General features: G+C 42.2%; 1 protein-coding gene across 1 annotated transcript in view; it reads right to left on the reverse strand.

The window, feature by feature from the left end:
• Positions 1–26,963, reverse strand: part of LOC126162430 (TAF5-like RNA polymerase II p300/CBP-associated factor-associated factor 65 kDa subunit 5L) — a 158,855-nt gene that overhangs the window by 86,747 nt on the left and 45,145 nt on the right. Inside the window, exon 3 of the mRNA XM_049918931.1 lies at positions 6,791–7,039. Within this exon, the coding sequence (XP_049774888.1) occupies positions 6,791–7,039 (249 nt within the window). The remainder of the gene's footprint in view (positions 1–6,790; positions 7,040–26,963) is intronic.

Consider the following 26,963-nt stretch of genomic DNA (forward strand, 5'->3'; position numbering starts at 1 on the left):
ATAAGCTCTGCTTATACCTATTCATGCTAACTGATAACTTGGTGATAGTCATGCCAATGTAAAAGGGTAAAAAGTGTTTACATGACGCTTGGTACATGACGTGGCGTTTTACAGGTGGCTCTCTGTTTCATAGAATATGTTTTGCCCATTACAGGCCTGGTATAGGTGGTGGTAGGAGGCGGCATAGGGAAAGTCTTGCAGCGAGGACGGTCGCAATGGTAGAAGCCGTAGTGCAGGGAGATGGGTGCAGAAAGTGCATAGTGTCTGACAAGAATATTGCGGAGATTGGGAGGGTGAAGAAGCATATCAGTCCAGGATAGTAATGAGTGACAAATGGGGTGCTTCGAAGTTGTTTTTTGGAGGGATCAGCAGTACCAGAACTGAATGTGATGGCCCGAGAAATCTCGTTTTGAACTAGGCTGGTGGGGTAATTACATCCAGTGAAGGCTGGGGTGAGAATGGTGGTGTATTGCTGTAAAGAGCCTGCATCCGTGCAAATATGTTTGCCGCAGAATGCCAAAGTTGTATGGGAGGGAACATTCAACATGAAAAGGGTGGCAACTGTCAAAATGTAAGTACTGTCATTCATTTGTAGGTTTAATGTAGGCAGAAGTGTGAAGTGGTCTTGGTGTGGACAAAATCAACATCAAGGAAAATGGCACAAGATTTGGAACAGGGCAATGTGAAATTTAGTTGGGTGAAGGAGTCAGAGATTCCAGAAATTTTAACAGGCCAGCCTCACCATCAGTCCATATGGTAAAGATGTCATCAATGTACCTTAGCCCAACGAGGGACCGAAGAATTATGTATCTCAGGAAAGCCCCTTCCAAGCGATCCATGAGAAAGTTGGCCTAAGAAGGAGTTATCCTGTTCCCCATGGCTGTAGCCCTGATCTGTTTGTATGTGTGCCCCGCAAGGGTGAAGTAGTAGTAGTAGTTGTTGTTGTTTTTGTTGTTGTGGTCTTCAGTCCTGAGACTGGTTTGATGCAGCTCTCCATGCTACTCTACTCTGTGCAAGCTTCATCATCTCCCAGTAGCTACTGCATGCTATATCCTTCTGAATCTGCTTAATGTATTTATCTCTTGGTCTCCCTCTACGATTTTTACCCTCCACGCTGTCCTCCAGTACTAAATTGGTGATCCATTGAAGACTCAGAACATGTCCTACCAACCGATCCCTTCTTCTAGTCAAGTTGTGCCACAAACTCCACTTCTCCCCAATTCTATTCAATACCTCCCCATTAGTTATGTGATCTACCCATCTAATCTTCACCATTCTTCTGTAGCACCATATTTCGAAAGCTTCTATTCTCTTCTTGTCTAAACTATTTATCATCCATGTTTCACTTCCATAAACGGCTACACTCCATACAAATACTTTTAGAAACAACTTCCTGACACTTAAATCAGTACTCGATGTTAACAACTTTCTCTTCTTCAGAAACGCTTTCCTTGTCATTGCCAGTCTACATTTTATATCCTCTCTACTTCGACTATCATCAGTTATTTTGCTCCCCAAATAGCAAAACTCCTTTACTACTTTTAAGGCCTCATTTCCTAACCTAATTCCCTCAGCAACACCCGACTTAATTCAACTACATTCCATTATCCTCGTTTTGCTTTTGTTGATGTTCATCTTATACCCTCCTTTCAAGACTCTGTCCATTCCGTTCAACTGCTCTTCCAAGTCCTTTGCTGTCTCTGACAGAATTATAATGTCATCGGCAAACCTCAAACTTTTTATTTCTTCTCCATGGATTTTAATACCTACTCCGGATTTTTATTTTGTTTCCTTTATTGCTTGCTCAATATACAGATTGAAAAACATCAGGGAGAGGCTACAACCCTGTCTCACTCCCTTTCCAACCACTGCTTCCCTTTCATACCCCTCGACTGTTGTAACTGCCATCTGGTTTCTGTACAAATTGTAAATATCCTTTCGCTCCGTGTATTTTACCCCTGCCACCTTCAGAATTTGAAAGAGAGTATTCCAGTCAACATTGTCAAAAGCTTTCTCTAAGTCTACAAATGCTAGAAACGTAAGTTTGCCTTTCCTTAATCTTTCTTCTAAGATAAGTCTTAGAGACAGTATTGCCTCACGTGTTCCAACATTTCTACGGAATCCAAACTGATCTTCCCCGAGGTTGGCCTTGTTGGTAAGTATGAAATTGATTAAAGAGAGTATTGGGATGTCACACACTTGGAATGAGGTGGATGCTGACTGAGGAAATGTTCAGCAGTGGACAGACCATGTACGTCGGGGATGTTGGTATAGAGAGAGATGGCACTGATGGTGGCAAGTAAGGTATGTGGTGGAAAAAGGATGGGCACGGATTTCATTTGATCTACAAAATGGTTGATATATTTTATGTAGGAGAGGAGTCTTTGTACCACAGGTTGCAGGTGCTGATCAACGAAGGCAGGTCTACATTCAGTGGTTGTTTTAAAGCCAGCAATTATAGGACATTCAGGAAGATTGGGCTATATCTTAGGAAAAAGGTAAACGGTGGAGGTGTGGGGTTTGGGTGGGGTTAGAAGTTCTATAGATTGAGATGTTAGTCCTTGTGAGGGGCTGGAAATTTTAAGGAGGGACTCCAGGTCAGTTGGAATAACAGGGATGGGATCTTGATGGCAGAAGCTGTATGTAAATGTGTCAGACTGCTGGCATGGTTCTTCACTAACATACCAACAATTTCTTAGATCTTATGAAGTCTGTGCCTGTCCCACTCTCACCACACACCTTGCTTGTCACCACTGATGCCACTTCCCTCTATACCAACATCCCCCACATACATGGTCTTTCTGCTGCTGAACATTTCTACAGTCAACATCCACCTGATTCCAAACCTATGACATCCTTCCTACTCACTTTAATCAACTTTATACCTACCAATAACTACTACACCTTTGAGGGGCAGACATACAAACAGATCAGGGGTACGATCATGGGAACCAGGATGACTCATTCCTGTGCCAATCTTTTCAGGGGCTTTTGGAGGAGGCTTTCCTGGGATCCATAAGTTTTCAGCCCCTAGTCTGCCTTAGATACACTGATGACATCTTTACCATAGGACTCATGGGAGGCTGGCCTGTTAAAAATTCCTGCAATCTCTGAGTACCTTCAACCAACTAAATTTCACATGGTCCTATCCTGAATCCTGTGCCACTTTCCTTGATGTTGATCTTGTGCTTACCAAAAGCCAGCTACACTTCTGGCCACATTAAACCTACTAACAAACAACAGTACTTACATTTTGACAGTTTCAATCCTTTCCATGTCAAACGTTCCGTCGCATACAGTCTTAGCATTCAAGGCAAATATATTTGTCCAGATGCAGACTCTTTACTGAAATACAGCACCATTCTCATCTCAGCCGTAGTGGATGTAATTAACAGACCAGTCTAGTTCAAAAGTAGGTTTCTCTGGCCATCATATCCAATCTTGGTACAACTGATCCCTCCGAAAAACAACTTCGGAGCACACTGCTGGTGACTCAACATTATCCTGGTCTGGAATGTATTAATCAGCTACTTCAAAAAGGCCATGACTTCCTACAATCATACCCTGAAATGAGATCCATTCTGTCAGATTTTCCCCACCACACCTAGAGTAGCTTTTTGTCGCCCTCCCAATCTCTGCAATATTCTTGTCAGACCCTACGCTCCATCTGCACCAACCTCCCTACCCTATGCCTCCTACTCCAGTGAACATCCCCACTGCAAGACCTGCCCTATGCAACCTCCTACCACCACCTACACCAGCCCTGTAACTGGCAACAGATATATTATCAAAGGGAGATCCACCTATAGACAACATGTCATATACTAGCCGTTATGTAAACACTGTTCAGCCTTTTACATTGGCATGACTATCACCAAGTTATCAGTTAGCATGAATGGGCATATGCAGAGGGTGCATACTGGGAACCTTCCTCTACAACACGACAATCGTGACCTCGATGTCTTTTTCATCACACGTGTCATCTGAATTCTTCTCCCAGAAAGCAGTTTCTTGTAAAGTCCGCTGTTGGAATTAGCATTACAACATGTCCTTGGTTCTTGCCACTCACCTGGCCTTAATTTCTTCAATCTCAGCATTAAGAATAATACGAATAGAAACATTATGCTATGTATTGCTTCGTGTTTGCTCCTATCTCATTTAAATCCTATCTGCCTAATAAACTACAAAACTAGAGTGAGAACAGCAAATGCGGAAGAATATACATATCATGTCATGTTTATATTCGTATTATTCTTATGCCTGATAGTGATACAGTCAGAAATGAAGCATGGCAATTGACTAGATTTTTAAATCTAAGATGACTCTAATTTCTGCGCAGAATATGTACTAAAGAGGCGTCTGCAAAGATTTTCAAAAGGAAAAATTTTTCGCGTAACTCTCGTTCAGAACTTCTATCATACGCAGTACATTATTTGGTTCTTGTTGATCATTACCAAAGAAAGCAGCAGTGTAAGTAACAACAAATAGCAGGCTCTTGCCACTGTTTCGCTAATGAGATGATTCCTCTCTTCTTTTTCTTTAAGCAGCGGTAGCGTGCACAAAAGCAAGCAATACCGCAAGCGGCGACAGGCCATAAACACTCATTATCAGAATGCGACAAACAGTGCATGACACAGTACAGTAATGCATTTTCAGCTTAGAGTGACGTAAACACCTATAACAAAGAGAACAGCGCTTATCAGACCAAAGAGAAATAAGCGATCAATTCAAACCAGACGAAGCACATGAAAAAGGAAGGGTACCCGTATAAATACAGACGGAGCGTCTGACGCATAGCAATGGCTACCTGGTAAAGCTTAACTGCTAAGCTTACGACTCGAACCAAACTACTGTAGCTGTATCGTCATTCATTCGACCTAAATTGTGTCTCATATTACAATGGACCAACTTGGTTTCGATTTGGAGGTGCGGCCTAAAACTTTTCTCTCCCCTTGAATTTTGAGTCTCAAATTTCAGGTGCGGCTTAGATTCGGGAAAATTTTTTTCCTTAATTTCGAGTCTCATTTTTCAGGTGCGGCTTAGATTCGAGTAAATATGGTATCCCCAGCTTCCACCTTAGAGCTCTCAGGTTTTCAAATCTTATCTGGTGCAGTCGCCAATATTTGGTCTTTCCCTCTCATCCCCAGTAAGTCTTCCAATATCTGTGGTTCTGGGTGACCTTGCCAAAATCTACCCCTTTTCCTAGACCTCTCCAGTCCTTTTCCTTCACCTCTCTTCCTTCCCCTTCAACCCTTCTGCCTGAAGAAGGAACCACTGACTCAGAAAGCTTGCCTAATTATAACCTTATTCTATGTGTGTGTTTTGCCACCACTTGGTGAGTAAATTGTTTATCCATCCAATTACATTATTTTGTCAAACGAGAATGTGAGCACAACAATGAAGTGCATAAAGCTTGTAGCTTCCATGTTTCACAAATCCTGAACTGGGAGAAGAAGGCCTGAGGACAAAGCTTATGGAGATGCAGTGCAAATGGTGTACTGACAGAAAAATCAGTCAGATCCTGAAGTCAAGAGAGATGAAACAAACAGAAAAAGTCTGTGTAATATATGTGACTTGTAATGAGTGACATTCAGAGCCAACTGGAGTACCCAAAAAAAAACTGGAATAACATACTGTGGGAAGAGCTTATGTAGTTCGCATTTCTGCTGCTATGTATAGCACAACTCGTCTCCATTTCAGTGCAGCCTGTGTTGTCGACCTGGCTTGTTCTGTTCACCTGCAATGATTGTTTTTGCTACTGCTGTTTTGTTCTTGCACAGTTTTTTATGATGGCAAGTTTAAGTGAACAACATGCAGCTGTGATTTTTGTTTTCTACTCAGTAAAAATGCTGCTTAAAATATGTTAATGTTGAAAACAGCTTAACAAGGGAAAAATCAAGTGTACGAGTGGTTTGCTCAATTTAAAAATGGTGACATGTCAGCTGATGACAAGCCTCGTTTTGACGTCCATCAAAGTCGTAGTTCATTCAGAGTTTGTTTCTCCATGTCAGACAGTCAATCAAACATTTTATTTGGAAGTTCTAAGAAACTTGTGCAACAGTGCTCATCAAAAACAACCTGATTTGTGGCAGACAGGAGACTGGTTCTTCCACCAGGACAACGCATCTGAACACACAGCCATCTCTGTTAGACAGTTTTTGGCAAAAAAATAGCAGAGTTCCGCTGCCCCAAGCACCTTACTCGCCTGACCTGGTTGTGTGCGACTTTTTCTTATTTTCACACACAAAAAGGGGCACGAAAGGACACCGATCTGACAACATTGAAGAAAAAAAAAAAAAAAGAGGAGTTGTCAGCTGTTTCTAAAGATGATGACAAAAACAGTGGAAGCACCGATGGGATGATTGTGTTAGCTGTAAAGGAGAGTATTTTGATAGGCTTAAGTTTGTTTTATACACAATTTTCAAAATATCTAGATTTTTTAATTTTTACATCCTTGCAGCATGAGGGCTAGCTCATTGATGACAGGGATTGTGGGGCCTGGAAGTATAGAAAATAAATGATTCTTATATTTCCTAAATGTAGCTGCCAGTCAACTGTTTGAAATTACATTGTACTGTTACCTAATAACACTTTTTTTTTTTCTACTTTTGTAACGTTTCCTGAGACATGTCAGTAGCAAGTAATACATTTCACATGCCCTCTCAGCGATGAGAAAATTATTGATTTGTTCAAAGTTAAATTTTGCTATTAGTATCATATTTCAACAGTCTGACCTTATAAATCTTAATACGTTTCATTCGGTTTAGCACTAGTGGTGCACATACTTTACCTAAAATCTTTAACAAGGGCATTGTTTTCAATATCCTGGCTACTAGTTACGCTAGCTAGTTCTTCCAGCAACGGTCGATTGTGTTCTCTTGTGAAGAGAACCTGATGCCTCTTGAAAAATTTGTTTGCTACCTGGCGGTGGCCTCCACACAGCATTTCCAAATAAAGATGACAAAACATTGGACACAGCAGACTGGCTAATTCACACTGAAAGGACTCTTGCTTAAGCTCTGCAATCCAGTTTTTGAACCTGCAACAAAGATTATGAACATATTACAATCTTTATTCAAAATAATAATGAGCAGTCACTGAGTATTATAGCACATTCATGGCATATTTAGTTACATACGAGAGGGCACCAAAAGGAACTAAACTTTTTTTTAGCTTATTTATTCATATTTTAAGCACAAACTTTTAATTCCCTTCAAGTACTCTCCATCTGCACTAATACACCTGTGCAATATTTTATTTCTTTTTTCAAAACATTGTTTAAATTTATATTTTGTGATGCGTGACAATGCCTCCTTTATTTCTCATCGCATTAGCAAAATGCTTTCCTTTCATATTTCTTTTCACTCTAGGAAACAAAAAAAGTCACAGAGGGCAAGGTCGGGTGAGTGTGGGTGTGAGGAACAGAGGACATACCATTTCTGGTCAAGAAAAGAATTGTCATACAGACAGGACTGTGTGAGCAGGGGCATTGTCAAAATGGAAAAACCAATCACTCAACTGCCACAAATCAGCCACTTCTGCCGCACTCTGTTGTGCAATCTTTTCAAAACGTACAAATAACTGTCTGTCCCTGCGGAACAAACTCTGGGGAGGGGGAATCAGCTTTGTTTTAATGTTTGATTTCACCTGATGAGCTCTTTTGGGGTGAGGCGAACGGTGGAGTCTTCCACTAGTTTGATTGTTGCTTTGATTCAGGATCATAAGCATAGCACAAGTTGCGCCACCTGTGATAATGTTTGAAAAGTTTGGATCATTTCGGGACTCTTCTTTGAAAGCACAGCATGCTTCCACAGGGCCTTGTTTTTGTTAAACAGTCAGCAGTCAAGGCATGAATTTGGCATCCCCCCTTTCCATTCCCAAACCTTCTGTCACAATTCGCTGCACTGAACTCTACATCACTCCCGACAGCTCAACAATTTCTTCACTGGTCTGTCATTGATCTTTGTTGATGATTGCATTTTCATGTTTTCAGGCTTGGAAGGCAATCAGGATGAGATTTGTCATCAACTGACATTTCACCATTTTTGGAATGGGGAAACCACTCAAACACTTGAGTTTTCCCCAGAGCAACATCCATGTACACAGTTTTCAACATTTCAAGAGCTTCTGTTCATTTTTCCAAGCAAAAAGCAGAATTTCACCACAGCACGCTGTTCACGAAAATCAGCCATCGCAAAAATGACAATCGCACAAAACAGTTGTCACTAGAAAAACTAACAAAACTAGTCCTGACCTTATTCAGCGATGTCACTCTGCTTACTGACTCTGGAATGTTCACTCCAAGTACTCCTAGTGCGGTACCGCAAAAGCTCCGCCAATCAAAAATTTAGTTTGGTTTCTTTTGGGTACTTCCTTGTACTTCTATGCCATTAAAGTTTTCTGATATGTTCTTAATAACCCTATAAACATGGACACACAAACTAAATGCGCCAGTCGAAATAATGAGGGTAGAAAATGTCCAAACAGTTAAGGCATCTAGAAGAACGTGAAAAAAAAAATGTTCAATTTAATGAAAAAAATTCTAAAATTTTACAGTACTCCAGACTTGTTTAAAAATCTGTTCACGCAGATTAATACCACAGACACTTTTTTATTCTGGAAATAAAAGATATAAAATACGAATTTGTTTTTAATACATATATAAGGGATACTGATAGTGAATTGGATAAATAAAAAATCTACTCGCCAAGTGGCATCAGAAGAACACACATATCAAAGGTGTTACAGTTTGAAAGATTTCGAAGACGGAGGCTACTCTTCTTGGCAGAAGGGATGAAGGGGTGGAAAAAGGGGTGAAGGAAAAGGACTTGTGAGTTTTAGAAAAAGGGGTAGAGGTCGTAAAAGTTGTCCAGAATCCCGGTAAGTTGAGACTTACCAGACAGGATGAGAAGGAAAGACTGATTGTTGGCGACTGTACCGGTTGCGATTTTAAAACCTAACGAATTTAAAGATGGAAGATAAGATAACATGCAAGACACAAATTACTGCTAAAATATTGTGCATGAGTTAATAACTAGGAAAACTAAGTGCACTGTAAGTGATAGATGTGGGGGGGAGGTGGATAAAATAAACAGGTCAGAAAATGAAAGATGCAGAAAAACTAGAGTGAAGAAAGTAGTAGTCACTGTGAAGAAATGCTGAGATGAAAGAAAATGTAAATCAAGGCTTTGGCGGTGGCGAGAACCAAAGACATTTTGTAGTGGCAGTTCCCACCTGCAGAGTTCCGAGAAACTGCTGTCTTGGGGAACAATCTAGATGGCACATGTGGTGAAACAGGTACCAAAATCATGAATGTCATGTTGCAGTGCATGCTCTGCTACAGGAGATTGTGTGTTGCCAGTACAAACCCTCTGTCTTTGCCCACTCATCTTAACTGATACCTTGGCGGTAATTATGATGATGATGTTTGGTTTGTGGGGCGCTCAACTGCGTGGTTATCAGCGCCCGTACAATTACCCAATCTTTTGCTCAGTCCAATTCCGCCACTTTCCTGGATGATGATGAAATGATGAGGACAACACAAACACCCAGTCATCTCGAGGCAGGTGAAAATCCCTGACCCCGCCGGGAATCGAACCCGGGACCCCGTGCTCGGGAAGCGAGAACGCTACCGCGAGACCACGAGCGGCGGACGCGGTAATTATGCCGATGTAGAAGGCCGAACACTGTTTACATGAGAGCTGGCATAAGAGGTGTCACTCCACAGGTGGTTCTCCCTTTGATAGTAAATGTTTTGCCAGTTACATTACTGCTGTACGTGGTGGTAGGAGGGTGCATAGGGTGCATAAAGCAAGTCTTAAAGTAGGGACAGTCGCAGCAGCGTAGGAGCCATAGGGTGGGGAAATGATTTTAGAAAGTCACAGCCCTGTTGAAGTAGTTGATTAATATATTCAAGACCAAGACAATACTGAGTAACAAGTGGTGTACTCCTAAGTTGTTTTTTGGAGGAATCAGCAGCACCAGAATTGGATGCGATGGCCCAGAATATACGCTTTTGAACTAGGTTGTTGGGATAATTATGTCCAGTGAAGGCTGAGGTGAGAATGGTGGTGTATTGCTGTAAAGAGTCTGCATCTGAACAATTGTTTGCCTCAAATGCCGAGGCTGTTTGGGAGGGAACATTTGACATGGAAAGGATGGCAATTGCCAAAATGTAAATACTCTTGTTATTTAGTAGATTTAATGTGAACAGAAGTGTGTAGCTCACCTTTGGTCAGGAGGACATCAACGTCAAGGAAACTGGCATGGGATTCAGAATAGCACCATATGAAAATTAATTGTGAGAATGTATTTGGAGATTCCAGGAATTTTAATATGTCAGCCTCACCTTGAGTCTATACAGCAAATATGTCATCAGGATATTTAAACCAAACAAGGGGCTGAAGGCTTATGGATCACAATAAGCCGCCTCCGAGTAACCCATGAAAAGATTGGCATAGGAAGGAGCCATCCTGGTTTCCATTGCTGTACCCCGGATCTGTTAGTATGCATTCCCCTAAAAGATGTAGTACTGGTTGGTAAGTAGAAAGTTGATCAAAGTGAGCAAGAAGGACGTCATCCGTTTGGAATCAGGTGGGTGCTGACTGAGGAAATGTTCAGCAGCAGGCAGACTATGTATATGAGGGTTGCTGGTATAGATGGAGGTGGCATTAATGGTGACAAGAGGTGTGTGGTGGAAGTGAGACAGACATAGATTTCAAATGAGCTAGAAAATGGTTGGTGTCTTTGATACAGGAAGAAGTCTTTGTAATATGGGTTGCAGATATTTATCAACTAGGGCAGATATACATTCAGTGGGTGCTTTGAAGCCAACAACTATGGGACAGCCAGGATGATTGGGTTTGTGGAACTTAGGAAGAAGATAAAAGGCGGGGGTGCATGATTTGGGTGGGCTACGAAGTTCTATGGACTGAGGTGTTAGTCCTTGCGAGGGGCCTGAGGTGTTGAGGAGGGTCTACAGGTCAGTTTGAATCATAGGATGGGATTTTGTACGGAGATGCTGTATGTAGAGGTGTCAGACAACTGATATAGACCATTACTTTCATATTCCCGTCGGTCAAGTACTACAGTGGTAGATCCCTTGTCTGCTGGGAGGATAATGTTGTAGTCCTCAGCTTCTAGGGAACAAAGAGCCTAGGTTAGTGTCATGTTGTAGGGACCTGAGGAGCTGTTGTGAAGCAATGCTTAATTTGAGTAATTTATGGGTGCTTGTAAGGGATAATTTTGAAGTAATGGTGGTGGATCAAGTTGGGAGAATGGCTGAAAATTTTGAAGGTACGTTTCAAAGTCAGATCTGCTGTTGGAAAGGTTCTGAGACTGGGTTGCAAGTGATATTTCCAGTTGATATTAAACGTGAAGGAAAGCAGTCCTTCACCAAACAGCATGGTTAAATGCAGATTTAGGGCTGAAAGTGAGACTCTTCGATAATACAGATAATTTAGGTGAGGAGAGTGCTTTAGATGAGAGGTTGAGAACACCGTACTGTAGTGACTGGTGGTTGCAATCATGATTGCTATTGGCCTGGAAGGTAGTGGAAAAGGCAGTGATGTTAAGGAGGTTGGCCAAGCTGAGTTTGCAGGAGAGGAATAGTGGCTGATGGTGTAGCTATTTAGGAAGTTGCAGAGGGACAGGAATGGAAGTACCACTGTTGAGATATTTTAGGAGAAGGTGGGTTAATTTCTTGAGATGAAGTCTGGCCACTTGTTACAGCTTGAAGTTGACTTGGTGGATGATACCATCCAAGCAATCATGGAGGGCAGATACTTGCAGGATTTTGTAGAAGGAGAGAAGCCTGTTCTGGTGGAGTGGAAATTGGCAGATGAGTCATATAGGTCACATATTAGCTAGGTAACTGCGAAAGATTGCCGCCGTTGGATAAGCAGCTGCAGCAGCAAGTCGTATACTCCTAGCTCACTCATTTGTTACATAGTTTAATTCTTAATTTCTTTGCGTGTTTTTGGTACTTGCATTGTTTAATTCATAAATTTCGGGTGTATTATAGTATTTGAGAGTTGTAGCATTGCCTTTTAGTACCTGAATAGTGTAAATTCGCGTAGTCGTCTGTCTTCTGTTTTTGTTTTGAACGGCCAGTGTCGGTTGGTCACAGTCAGTGTGCTCCCTGCCGCCATTGGATAAGCAGCTGCAGCAGCAAGTCGTATACTCCTAGCTCACTCATTTGTTACGTAGTTTAATTCTTAATTTCTTTGCGTGTTTTTCGTACTTGCATTGTTTAATTCATAAATTTCGGGCGTATTATAGTATTTGAGAGTTGTAGCATCGCGTTTTAGTACCTGAATAGTGTAAAATCGCGTAGTCTCTTCCGCCGCCGAGCAGTGTGTCAGCAGTGCACAAGTGGCAGCATTACTGCATTTACTAGGCAATCTTGTACTTTAATAACCGTTTAAATTTTGTGTCGATTTGTTTGCGCTCTCTGTAGATTAGTTCAGACGTTCTTTGCACAACAGTTTTTAGCATGGATAGGGACTGCAACTGCTGTGTTCGGATGCAGGCTGAGTTGGCATCCCTTCGCTCCCAAATTCAGGCAGTGTTGGCTTCGGTCACACAGCTTGAGGCTGTTGCCAATGGGCATCACTGTGGGGGTCCGGATGGGGGTTTGTCGGGGACGGCCAGCTCGTCCCACGCATCCCCCAATCGGACTAAAACTGTGGTTAGCTGGGATACTGCCCGCATTGAGGCTGATCCCTCACCTGTGGTAGAGTGGGAGGTCGTCTCAAGGTGTGGCAGGGGGCGAAAGACATTCCGGAGGGCTAAACAGAAGGCCTCTCCAGTTTGTCTGATGGACCGGTTTCAGGCTCTGTCTCAGGCTGATACTGATCTTCTGCCGGACATGGCTGCTTGTCCTGTTCCAGAGGTTGCCCCTCAGTCTGCAAGATCCGGGCGGTCGCAGAGGGTGGGCTTACTGGTAGTTGGGAGCTCCAACGTCAGGCGCGTAATGGGGCCCCTTAGGGATATGGCAGCAAGAGAGGGGAAGAAAACCAATGTGCACTCTGTGTGCATACCGGGGGGAGTCATTCCAGATGTGGAAAGGGTCCTTCCGGATGCCATGAAGGGTACAGGGTGCACCCATCTGCAGGTGGTCGCTCATGTCGGCACCAATGATGTGTGTCGCTATGGATCGGAGGAAATCCTCTCTGGCTTCCAGCGGCTATCTGATTTGGTGAAGACTGCCAGTCTTGCTAGCGGGATGAAAGCAGAGCTCACCATCTGCAGCATCGTCGACAGGATTGACTGTGGACCTTTGGTACAGAGCCGAGTGGAGGGTCTGAATCAGAGGCTGAGACGGTTCTGCGACCGTGTGGGCTGCAGATTCCTCCATAGGGTGGTGGGGTTTCGGGTTCCGCTGGATAGGTCAGGAGTCCACTACACGCAACAAGCGGCTACACGGGTAGCAGGGGTTGTGTGGCGTGGGCTGGGCGGTTTTTTAGGTTAGATGGCCTCGGGCAAGTGCAGAAAGGGCAACAGCCTCAACAGGTGCGGGGCAAAGTCAGGACATGTGGGGACCAAGCAGCAATCGGTATTGTAGTTGTAAACTGTCGAAACTGCGTTGGTAAAGTACCGGAACTTCAAGCGCTGATAGAAAGCACCGAAGCTGAAATCGTTATAGGTACAGAAAGCTGGCTGAAGCCAGAGATAAATTCTGCCGAAATTTTTACAAAGGTACAGACGGTGTTTAGAAAGGATAGATTGCATGCAACCGGTGGTGGAGTGTTCGTCGCTGTTAGTAGTAGTTTATCCTGTAGTGAAGAAGAAGTGGATAGTTCCTGTGAATTATTATGGGTGGAGGTTACACTCAACAACCGAGCTAGGTTAATAATTGGCTCCTTTTACCAACCACCCGACTCAGCAGCATTAGTGGCAGAATAACTGAGAGAAAATTTGGAATACATTTCACATAAATTTTCTCAGCATGTTATAGTCTTAGGTGGAGATTTCAATTTACCAGATATAGACTGGGACACTCAGATGTTTAGGACGGGTGGTAGGGACAGAGCATCGAGTGACATTATACTGAGTGCACTATCCGAAAATTACCTCGAGCAATTAAACAGAGAACCGACTCGTGGAGATAACATCTTGGACCTACTGATAACAAACAGACCCGAACTTTTCGACTATGTAAATGCAGAACAGGGAATCAGTGATCATAAGGCCGTTGCAGCATCCCTGAATATGGAAGTTAATAGGAATATAAAAAAAGGGAGGAAGGTTTATCAGTTTAGCAAGAGTAATAGAAGGCAGATTTCAGACCACCTAACAGATCAAAACGAAAATTTCTGTTCCGACACTGACAATGTTGAGTGTTAATGGAAAAAGTTCAAGGCAATCGTAAAATGTGTTTTAGACAGGTACGTGCCGAGTAAAACTGTGACGGACGGGAAAAACCCACCGTGGTACAACAACAAAGTTAGGGAACTACTGCGAAAGCAAAGAGAGCTTCACTCCAAGTTTAAACGCAGCCAAAACCTCTCAGACAAACAGAAGCTAAACAATGTCAAAGTTAGCGTAAGGAGGGCTATGCGTGAAGCGTTCAGTGAATTCGAAAGTAAAATTCTATGTACCGACTTGACAGAAAACCCCAGGAAGTTCTGGTCTTGCGTTAAATCAGTAAGTGGATCGAAACAGCATATCCAGACACTCTGGGACGATGATGGCACTGAAACAGAGGACGACACGCGTAAAGCTGAAATACTAAACACCTTTTTCCAAAGCTGTTTCACAGAGGAAGACCGCACTGCAGTTCCTTCTCTAAATCCTCGCACAAAAGAAAAAAATGGCTGACATCGAAATAAGTGTCCAAGGAATAGAAAAGCAACTGGAATCACTCAACAGAGGAAAGTCCACTGGACCTGACAGGATACCAATTCGATTCTACACAGAGTACGCGAAAGAACTTGCCCCCCTTCTAACAGCCGTGTACCGCAAGTCTCTAGAGGAACGGAAGGTTCCAAATGATTGGAAAAGAGCACAGGTAGTCCCAGTCTTCAAGAAGGGTCGTCGAGCAGATGCGCAAAACTATAGGCCTATATCTCTGACGTCAATCTGTTGTAGAATTTTAGAACATGTTTTTTGCTCGAGTATCATGTCGTTTTTGGAAACCCAGAATCTACTATGTAGGAATCAACGTGGATTCCGGAAACAGCGATCATGTGAGACCCAACTCGCTTTATTTGTTCGTGAGACCCAGAAAATATTAGATACAGGCTCCCAGGTAGATGCTATTTTTCTCGACTTCCGGAAGGCGTTCGATACAGTTCCGCACTGTCCCCTTTTAAACAAAGTAAGAGCCTACGGAATATCAGACCAGCTGTGTGGCTGGATTGAAGAGTTTTTAGCAAACAGAACACAGCATGTTGTTATCAACGGATAGACGTCTACAGACGTTAAAGTAACCTCTGGCGTGCCACAGGGGAGTGTTATGGGACCATTGCTTTTCACAATATATACAAATGACCTAGTAGATAGTGTCGGAAGTTCCATGCAGCTTTTCGCGGATGATGCTGTAGTATACAGAGAAGTTGCAGCATTAGAAAATTGTAGCGAAATGCAGGAAGATCTGCAGCGGATAGGCACTTGGTGCAGGGAGTGGCAACTGACCCTTAACATAGACAAATGTAATGTATTGCAAATACAAAGAAAGAAGGATCCTTTATTGTATGATTATATGATAGCGGAACAAACACTGGTAGCAGTTACTTCTGTAAAATACCTGGGAGTATGCGTGCAGAACGATTTGAAGTGGAATGATCATATAAAATTAACTGTTGGTAAGGCGGGTACCAGGTTGAGATTCATTGGGAGAGTCCTTAGAAAATGTAGTCCATCAAGAAAGGAGGTGGCTTACAAAACACTCGTTTGACCTATACTTGAGTATTGCTCATCAGTGTGGGATCCGTACATCGGATTGATGGAGACGATAGAGAAGATCCAAAGGAGAGCGGCGCGTTTCATCACAGGGTTACTTGGTAACCGTGATAGCGTTACGGAGATGTTTAGCAAACTCAAGTGGCAGACTCTGCAAGAGAGGCGCTCTGCATCGCGGTGTAGCTTGCTCGCCAGGTTTCGAGAGGGTGCCTTTCTGGATGAGGTATCGAATATAATGCTTCCCCCTACTTATACCTCACGAATGTAAAATTAGAGAGATTAGAGAGCGCACGGAGGCTTTCAGACAGTCGTTCTTCCCGCGAACCATACGCGACTGGAACAGGAAAGGGAGGTAATGACAGTGGCACGTAAAGTGTCCTCCGCCACACACCGTTGGGTGGCTTGCGGAGTATAAATGTAGATGTAGATGTATTTGAAACTGTTAAAGAGGCTGTTGTAAAGTAGGTTTACACACAGAAACAGGGACTTAGAATGTTAGGCTTTCTTGAGTAACTCTAAGGGCAAAGCAGGTTTCAAGAAACAGAATATGAGACCTTAGTTTTGATAGTGCAAATACATGTTTTTTAAAGGAACAGATGTAATATGTGATGCGATTTATCGTGGCAAGGGTGGAGGGTTTCAGCGTTAGAAGTGGTGGGAGTGGCAAAAAACAGAAGCAGAGCACGGAATAAGATATTTAAAAAAAAAAAAAAAAAGGAAAGGATATGACAAAAAATAAGAAAAATTCGTATGAAAATCATGACAACAGAGAAGGGTTAACAAGAGGTAATTAGGGCCTAGAATTTCTCAACAGAAAGGCGATCTATTTGAAACCAAAAAAGATTGGAAAAGAAAAAAAATAATCGATTGGAAAAATTTTGAGAACAGACAAAATTTTAAAAACTGGGCAAACAAAAGAGAAAGCCATTGGTGAACATGTAATCTACTGTGTTTGGCAAATGAAGTAATGCAGGAGACAGTAGTATAAGTTGATGTCAATAGTTTGGTGAAAAGCAAATGTGAAAAAAACAAGAAAGAATTACATATAAGCGAGGTAAGTGGAGGAGGGAATGAAAATAACTGTCAAATTTACAAATAAATCAGAGAAAGATGGTTGGGAGAAGATCTTGCAGTGCAGTGAACTGTAAATAAATTGTTATATGCAATTTGTAAATAACAGTGGACCTATCTACATGCACAGAAATCAGTATTAGAAATTATGTAAGGGGATAATGTTGGTTAATGAAGGTGGTACAGAGAAATAAACATGTGGACTAGCACATAAGGTAGAAGACAGATGACAGTTTAAAAAAGACAGATGACAACAAAGACTGACAGGAGAGTTATATAGGAAGGAATGATGGCCACAGAGGCAAATATATCAACAACAAAAAATTGATTTTTTTAAATATAATGTAATTGAATTGATAAAATATCTGCTCACCAAGAGGCAGCAGGAGAAAATACATATAACAGATATTGCAGTTTTCAAGCTTTCAGAGCCAGTGGCTTCTCCTTCTGGTAGAAGGGTTGTAGGAAGAGAGGCGAAGGAAAGGACTGGTGAGGTTTAGGAAAAGGGGCAGAGTTCAAAAAAGCTGCCCAAAACACCAGGTCAGCAGAGACTTATCTGGCAGGATGAGAAAGGATGACTGACTGTTGGGGACCGCACTGGATGAGATTTCCAAACTTGAAAGTTTACAGGTGGGAGGTAGGATAATATGCAAGACAGAGATTACTGCTAAAACAGTGCGCATGAGTTAATAAGAGCAAAAAGCTAAGTGCATTGTATCTGATAGAGGTGGGAGCGGGACAGCAAAAAATAAACAGGCCAGAATATGAAACATGCAGAAAACTAAAAGAGTGAAGAAAGGAATAGCTACTGTGAAGAAATGTTGAGATGACAAAATTAACATAAATCGAGGCCAAGTGGGTGGCAAGAATCAAGGACATGGTAGTGACACAGTTCTGAGAAACTGGTGTCTTGGGGAAGAATCTAGATGGCAGGAGTGGTGAAACAGGTCCAAGGTCACGACTGTCATGTTGCAGAGCATATTCTAAAACAGGACACTGTGTGTTGCTAATATACATCCTCTCCTTATGCCCACTCACCCTAACTGGTAACTTGGTTGCAGCCATGTCAATGTGAAAGGCTGAACAGTGTTTACATACCGTTTGTATATGAGATATTTCACAGGTGGCTCTCCCTTTGATAGTATGTGGTTTGCAAGTTACAGGCCTAGTATACATGGTGATAAGGTAGGATGCATAGGGCAAGTCTTGCAGCAGGCATGGTTACAGGGGTAGGAGCCATATGGTGGGAAAATGGGTGCAAAAGGTGCATAGGGTCTGAAAGGATATAGTGAATACTGAGAGGGCAATAAAAAGCTATTCGAAGTGTGGTGGGCAAAATCACAGACAGAAATTCTCATCTAAAGCAATCTGCCCTCCTGTATTATCATCATCCAAGGGTCTCTCGTTCATCCCTAAACTTACATTTCATCGTGCTGCTTTGGTGAAGGACTTACGGTAGTTTCCTTCACACATAATAACGAAATATCACTTTGCAACCCAATCCCAGAACCTTTCCAACAGCAAATGTAACACTGAACCCTGCCTTGAACAGTTCCGATCATGATCCCACCTTCATCCACCACCACTACCTCAAAATCATCTCTTACAAACCTCCCATGAATTCTTCATATCATGAACTGCTTCACAGCCCTTCCCCAAGTCCCTACAAAATGACCCTAATCTATCCTCCACAGAATTTCATGCTCTTCGTTCCCTAGAAGCTTAGGACTCAACATTATCCTCCCAGTGGACAAGGTATCTAACACTGTGGCACTTGACCGATGGGAGTATATCAGTTGCCTGACACCTCTACATACAGCATCTCCCAACAAAATCCCATCCCTATGATTCACACCTCAAGCCTCTCACAACTGAACGCACAGGTGCCTTTGTTGATCAATAGCTGCAACCCATAGTACAAAGACTTCCTATATTGAAGACACCAACCATTTCCTAGATAATCTGAAATTAGTGCCAGTCCCATTCCCACCACACAACTTGCTTGTTATCATTGACATCTCCAACGTATGTGGTCTGTCTACTCCTGAATATTTCTTCAGTCAGTGCCCACATGATTCCAAACCTATGACATCCCCTCTGCTCACCTTAATCAACTGTATACTTACCAACAACAACTTCACCTTTGAAGGTCAGACATACAAACACGTCATGGGTACAGCCATGGGAACCAGGATGGTTCTTTCCTATGCCAACCTTTTTATGATTCTCTTGGAGGGGGGCTTTCCTGGGATCCATAAGCCTTCAACCCCTGGTCTGGTTTAGATACATTGGTAACACCTTTGCCATATGGACTCAAGGTGAACCTGACCTGTTAAACTTCCTGGAATCTCTAAACTTCCTGGAATCTCCAAATACATTCTTCCAATTAAATTTAACATGGTGCTATTCCAAATCCCATGCTAGTTTCCTTGACGTTGATGTCATCCTCATCGAAGGTCAGAAACACACTTCTGTTCACATTACATCTACTAACGAACAACAGTACTTACATTTTGACAGTTGCCATCCTTTCCAGGCCAAACATTCCCTCTCAATCAGTTTTGGCATTTGGGGCTAAGGTAAGGAGATATCCCTGGCCATCACATCCTTTCCTAGTACTGCTGATCCCTCCAAACTAAAACTTAGGAGTACATCACTTATCACTCAGTATTATCCTGGTCTTGAATGTAATAATCAGCTACTTCGACAAGGCTGCAACTTCCTAAAATCATGCCCTGTAATGAAGTCCATTCTGCCCAAGATTTTGTTCACCACACCTAGGACAGCTTTTCATCGTCCTACCAATCTCCAAAATATAAAATATCCTTGTCAGACTCTGTGCTCCTTCTGTACCGATTTCCGTGCCCTATGGCTCCTATCCCTGTGACCCCCCCCCCCCCCCCAACTGCAAGGAAGGCTTGCCCTATGCACCCTCCTGCCATCAGCTATAGCAGCCCCATTAAGGCAAAACATATACTATCAAAGGGAGAGTCACCAGTGAAATGCACCTCATATACCAGCTGTTATGTAAACACTGTTCAGCCTTTTACATCGGCATGACTACCATCAAGTTATTAGTTAGCAATGCACAGTATCCTGTTGCAGGGCACGCTCTACAACATTACAGTTGTGATCTCGGTGTCTGTCTCACTAAATGTGCCATTTGGAATCTTCTCCCACCGAGCGAGGTGGTGCAGTGGTTAACACATTGGACCGTCATTCGAGAGGACGATGGTTCAATCCCGTGTCTGGCCATCCAGATTTAGGTTTTCCGTGATTTCCCTAAATTGCTCCAGACAAATGCCGCAATGGTTCCTTTGGAAGGGTACGGCTGACTTCCTTCCCCATCCTTCCCTAATCCGATGAGACCAATGACCTCGCTGTCTCGTCTCCTCCCACAAAACAACCCAACCTCTTCTTCCAGCCACCAGTTTCTCAGAACTCTGGGGACTGCCACTACAAGAAGTCCTTGGTACCCATCACCAATCTGTCCTTATTTTACATTAATTTCTCCAGTTTCAGCATTTCTTCACATGAGCTATTCCTTTCTTCACACTCTTTTAGTTTTCTACCTCTCTCATTTCTGGCTTGTCTTTTTTTCGCCATATCCATCCAAACTCTATCACATACAAGCATTAGCTTTTTGCTCTTACTAACTTGCGCACACTGTTTTAGCAGTAATCTGTCGTGCATATAACCCTATCTTCCATGTTTAAACTGCCAGGTTTACAAATCACGTTGGGTGCAATCAGTCTTTCCTTCTAATCCCTTACCCTGGGTTCAGGACACCTTTACCAAACTCTATACCTTTTCCTAAACCTCACCACTCCTTTTCCTTCACCCCTCTTCCTCCCACTTCAACCTATCTGTCAGAAGGAGGAGCCATTGGCTCTGATAGTATGGAAACTAATACCTTTCATTTGTGTGTTCTTTGGCCACCTCTTGGCGAGTAGATTTTTTTATCTATTCAATTACATTATATGAATATGGTATGTTATACAAACTTTGGTTTCACCAAGCAAGGTGGCACAGGGGTTAGTACACTGGACTTGCATTCAGGACGACATTAGTTCAAACCTGCATCCAGCCATTCTGATTTAGGTTGTCCGTGATTTCTCTAAACTGTCCGTGATTTCTCTAAATTGCTTCAGGCAAATACCAAAATGTTTCCTTTGAAAGGGCACAGCCCACTTCCTTCCCCATCCTTCCCTAAACCGATTGGACTGATGGCCTCACTGTTTGGTCCAATCCCCCAAATCAACCAAACAGCAAACTTTAGTTTCTGTTAGTATAGCTTTGTAATAGTTAAAACACGGAATTATGTCTCCAACGGAATTACGTCCCAAACTGTCATTCCTTTTCATATTCTTTTTAACAGGTGTGAAGATGGACAACTACACAATGTGATCAAAAGTATGTGGACATCTGGCTGAAAATGACTTATAAGTTCATGGCGCCCTCCATCGGTAATGCTGGAATTCAATATAGTGTTGGCCCACCCTTAGCCTCGATGACAGCTTCCACTCTTGCAGGCATACATTCAATCAGGTGCTGGAAGGTTTCTTGGCGAATGGCAGCCCAATCTTCACGAAGTGCTGCACTGAGGAGAGATATCGACGCCGGTTGGTGAGGCCTGGCACGAAGTCAGCGTTCCAAAACATCCCAAAGGTGTTCTATAGGGTTCAGATCAGGACTCTGTGCAGGCCAGTCCATTACAGGGATGTTATTGTTGTGTAACCACTCCGCCACAGACCATGCATTATGAACAGGTGCTCGATCGTGTTGAAATATGCACTCGCCATCCCCGAATTGCTCTTCAACAGTGGGAAGCAAGAAGATGCTTAGAACATCAATGTAGAACTTTGCTGTGATAGTGCCCGCAAAACAACAAAGGGTGCAAGCTCCCTCCACAAAAAACACAACGTTCACCGGGCATTTGCCATACCCACACCCTGCCATCAGATCGCCACATTGTGTACCGTGATTCTTCACTCCATACAATTTTTTTTTTTCACTGTTCAGTTGTCCAATGTTTACGCTCCTTACACCAAGCAAGTTGTCGTTTGGCATTTACCAGCGTGATTTGTGGCTTACAAGCAGCCGCTCAACCATGAAATCCAAGTTTTATCACCTCCCGCCTAACTGTCATAGTACTTCCAGTGGATCCTGAGGCAGTTTGGAATTTCTGTGTGATGCTCTGGATAGATGTCTACCTATTACACATTATGACCGTCTTCAACTGTCAGCAGTCTCTGTCAGTCAACTGACGAGGTCAGCCTGTACGCTTTTGTGCAGTATGTGTCCCTTCACGTTTCCACTTTACTGTCACATCGAAAACAGTGGACCTAGGGATGTTTAGGAGTGTGAAAAACTTGCGTACAGACAAATGACACAAGTGATACCCAATTATCTGACCATGTTCGAAGTCCGTGAGTTCCGTGGAGTACCCCATTCTGCTCTCTCACAATGTCTAATAACTACCGAGGTTGCTGATATGGAGTACTTGGCAGTAGGTGGCAGCACAATGCACCTTATATGAAAAATGTATGTTTTTAGAGGTGTCCGGATACTTTTGATCGCATAGTGTATGCGTGAAACTGGTAGTTTTGAAATAAAGGACAGTGATTGGCAGGCTGAAAAAATTTGTTTTTTTCTGTTTACAACATATTTCCTTAGAGAGTGTACATGTTATGAAGCACTGCAACTTATTTTTGCAGCAAACTTTGAGCCTTGAAAGGTTTCAACCTAACCACTGAATTGGCCTAGAACATAAAGCCGTAATAAAACTAATGAATGAAACTGTGTAAAACATATAACATTACCAATTCATTATCACAGGGACTTACAATAAATTCTCATCTATAACCATACCAAAAAAATTTGAAGATTTCCTTTCTATAAGCTCCTCAACTATATCACTGGTAATAAACCCATTTCAGATCATTTATAATTATTATTGACTGCATGGATATACATTTACAATCACAGCAATATTTACATGCTGAAGTACAAAAGGAATATGCATGAGCACTGGTCTCAACTGACCCTACAGAGTGATGTCAAGATAGTCTATTCATTTCAATGTTGTTGGAGAGGTATTGTGATACCCTTCCAGTCTCCACTAGAATATCTCTTGGGACTAGTCCTATACAATGTGGTCAATGGTCTGTTCTGAACAGTCACACAATGGGGTGTCCAAGAGTCCCCATTTGTACATGAATGACTTAGTTCTTCTGTGTCAACATCCGATTCCAATCAGTGTCACCAGGTTCTTCTAGGCAGCTGCATGCCTGATACATGTTTGGGGTCTTTGAGGCCATGACAAGATATGATTGTGTTGTTTTTCCACATCTCCTTCCACGTATCTTTGATTTACAGTGGCTGGATCTCACGAGCTGTACAGAACGGTATCCTGGATTTTAGATGCATGTTGGAAGGACTGTGCACAATTTCTGGACAGGTAGCCTTCAGGAAAAACTAAGTTATTAATATTTTCTCATTCACAGGTCACTGCTTCTTGTCTCACTTGTGGTGAAGCAATGTTACTGAGAACAGACAACCAAGGTGGAGCAGCCAATCTCAAAGTGCCAGTTTTGATTCTCATGGTATCGTTCATATGAACATCCACCTTACTGACACGCACACTCTTGTAGCGCACTGGTGCACAATATTCAACCATAGGAAACACAAGAAACAGACCTGCTGTACACATAGTGTCAGCTTAAGTCCCCCCCCCCCCAAGAAGTTCCCGCTAGTTTCCACATAATGTTGTTCCCGGTGTCCTGGTGTTTAATTTTTCTGCAAGTGACATGAGTTTTGAATGATAGCAAATGATCCAGTGTGATTCCAAAATACTTGTGGTGAGGGTTGTTCTTAACTGTCATGTTACAAAAGGTGACTTTTAGCGACTGGTTTGTTAACAGCTGTTGAGGTGGAAAGCCGTCACTCCTGTTTTTATAGGGTTAGGGCACAATTGCCAATTTTTTCAACAATCGCCAAGGTCTCTCGGGTCTTATGTGAGCACATTTTCTCCATCCTCTATGTCCCTGCTTTGAAATGCAATGACAGCATCATCTCAATAGCATAACTTCTCTGATTAAGTTAATGGCACGTCATTTATATACAGGTTGAATTACAGTGTGGCCAGCACTGATCCTTGCAGCAGATCGTCCTTGAGTGTATGATTTGCTCGTTTTGTCATGAAGGCAGACACGGAAATACCGGTTTTTCAACATGTTGGACAACACTGTTGTTAACCTTAGGCAAGGTAGAATTTGCTCTAGCTTTAGCATTAGTCCATCAGCCGCACTGTGTCATAAGCAGCAGTTAGATTCACAAACACTACTGAAGATTTTAATCCTTTCTGAAAACCAACTTCAATGTAAGAAGTGAGTGCCAGATCTTCAATATAGAAGTGAGTGCCAGTACTTGCTCACAGGAGCTGTGATTTTGCCTGAAGCCAGCTTTGTAAGAAATCACTTTAGAGTCTAGGTAGTCACTTTAAAGTCAACTGTTTGGTAAATCCAGTTGTAGATCCTGGTGTACAAATCCTGTTGTACATAAAATGTTCTAGCAGTTTACAACAGACACTAAGAAGGGCAATTGGATGATAGCTTGAGGAATCATCTTTCAGTTTGCCTGGTTTGAGGTTTAAAATCTCTTTAGTCATTTTCTTCCATTTTTGCCAAGATGGATGATAAATTTTGGGAACACTCCATCTAGCTGTGCTGCTTTCCTTAGCTTTACGCACCTTATGGCTTTCTCGACCTCACTGTCAGTAATAAGAGGTGTCAAGGATGATTCTTTCGTTGGGAGAGCCATATATGTTTTCAGCTCTTCTTGCAACTTTTTTGTATCGGTGCTGTCCAGAGGAACATTGTCTGCTTGTGAGTTGAGATATTCTATAATCTGCAATGGGATGGTCTCTGGTTTGTGGTTGACTTTTGGTGTTGCTGCTCCTGTATGTCTGAGAATGAACCATACTTTGTGCCCTGAATGGGTGAAGTCCATTTCTTGGATAGCTGTTAATCACCTTAATCACCTTTGACTTTTAAGAGACTGGAATAGCTTGTTGCCCATGCCCAAATCACCACTGGCCTCTTATTACTTGCAGAGGACTTCCTCCTCCTGTTTCCGGTAGGGCACACATTCCTTCCTGAAACCACATAGAATACTGCTGCTCTAACACCACCAACAAAGCACAGGTAGTTTACTAACATCGCTGGAATCCAGCAGAGATGTACATCATCTTCCTTTACATAAACTGTCCAGCTAGCTTTGTTGAATGAAATTCCATCTTCGTTTTTGAACATATTTCATTAGAGGAGTCTAAATTCCAATGCTTACAAGCAATGGCTGATGATGAATATGAAGAAAACCTGATAATACCTTCTTTGTGTGGGATACTGGGGTCTACTGCTTACAGCTGTTAAAATACAAAGAACTGGATTTGTATCGGTCTGCCATCGTGCAGAGTGAAAGGTTTTCAAGTCATGTTTGGCACATGCTGACGGCGATATTCAATCCAAGTTGTAAGAGCTTCTCTGTTCAAACCATTTGACCTGTATCCCACATAGCATTGGCTGTTAAAATCCCCTATAGGGTAGGGCACGGCAAGTAGTCAGGGATTCCGCTACGAGTCATTTGCTACAATCATTTGCCATGACTGTAATTCCTGCCAGATTGCTTATTACAGTTTCAGTGTTTTCTACCTGACAGCTTGCAAAGACCTCAAATTCTGTATGTCTTGTTGAACATACATGATTGATCTGTAGACATCGAAGGGTACAATGCTTAATATTTTATAATCAGTTATTAAAGAAACGAAATTAACTTTTGTTTTCTTTTGCTATTTTGCTCAAGTAATCACATTTATCCTTGACATTCCTTCTATATTTAGCTGTAGGGCTCGTACAGAAAGTCCTATAGTTTTTGTGCATGTTTGGGTATTAACGCAGGAGCACCAAGTTATTTTAGGTTATATGGAGCACCAACCACGGGCAAAATCCGCCTGTGTTACAACAGTCTATAAACCTTTTAATATGTATTTACTTCAAGTGATTGTGTTTCCAATGTGAGATTAGTTTAAAAGTGCTCAGTGGCATTATAACTACAACTGTAATATTTGGAACATATAAGGTGTCCAAAAATGTATAATTCAATATACCATTCTTCTCTGGTAAAAGGTATAACAAGCAAATGTGGTCATAACTCACACAAGGAAAGTTTGTACAAACTAGAAATGAAATCCATACTTCCGAAAAGCTTCAAAAACAGAAATATAAACACTTGCACAAATAGGGGTTATGGTATATCGAAAAACTTCCGAGAAACACTCCTCAGTTTGGGAGAATACTGTTATCTACAGATGACTTTTACCCCCTGCACACAAAATAGTTGATTCTGAATTGCTCTTACACAGGTGGTGACAATCTCCACATTCGAAAGAATTCGTGAAAAAAAAAAAAAAAAAGAAAAAAAGAAGAAGAAGAAGAAGAAGAAGAAGAAGAAGAAGAAGAAGAAGATAGTACAGAAAAGTAAAAATATAGTAGCCATAAATTTACTTGAAGAAACAGCAGTTTTCTGAATGAATTACTGCAGTTACTGCATGTCAAGGCTGCCAAATGAAATTTAGGCACAGTTTGAATTATGGTCACAGGTAGTACGAACCCAGGGCAAAATATGCCCTTGAGTCTAACAGCTGTATATTTCATTTCCAATATAGTACTTTCCCAATACAGTACTTTATAAGGTGAATGAAAACTAGAAAAAGTCTCATTAACATAGGATATTTGTTACGATTTTTTAGCAAAAGAAAAATATGCATGTAATTTCTGTGGGTGCTTGGTGGTTCTAGGGTTAGAAGTGGTGCTGAAAAGTTGCTGCAACTCGTTACAGCCCACAGCCCATTTCGGGCAAGAATCAAACACACACATTGTTAACCACTGCTAATTGTGTAGTACCAATCATTACCTTATTTCTCATTCTGC

The sequence above is a fragment of the Schistocerca cancellata genome, chromosome 2 (assembly GCF_023864275.1).
Source record: "Schistocerca cancellata isolate TAMUIC-IGC-003103 chromosome 2, iqSchCanc2.1, whole genome shotgun sequence".
NCBI lineage: Eukaryota > Metazoa > Arthropoda > Insecta > Orthoptera > Acrididae > Schistocerca > Schistocerca cancellata.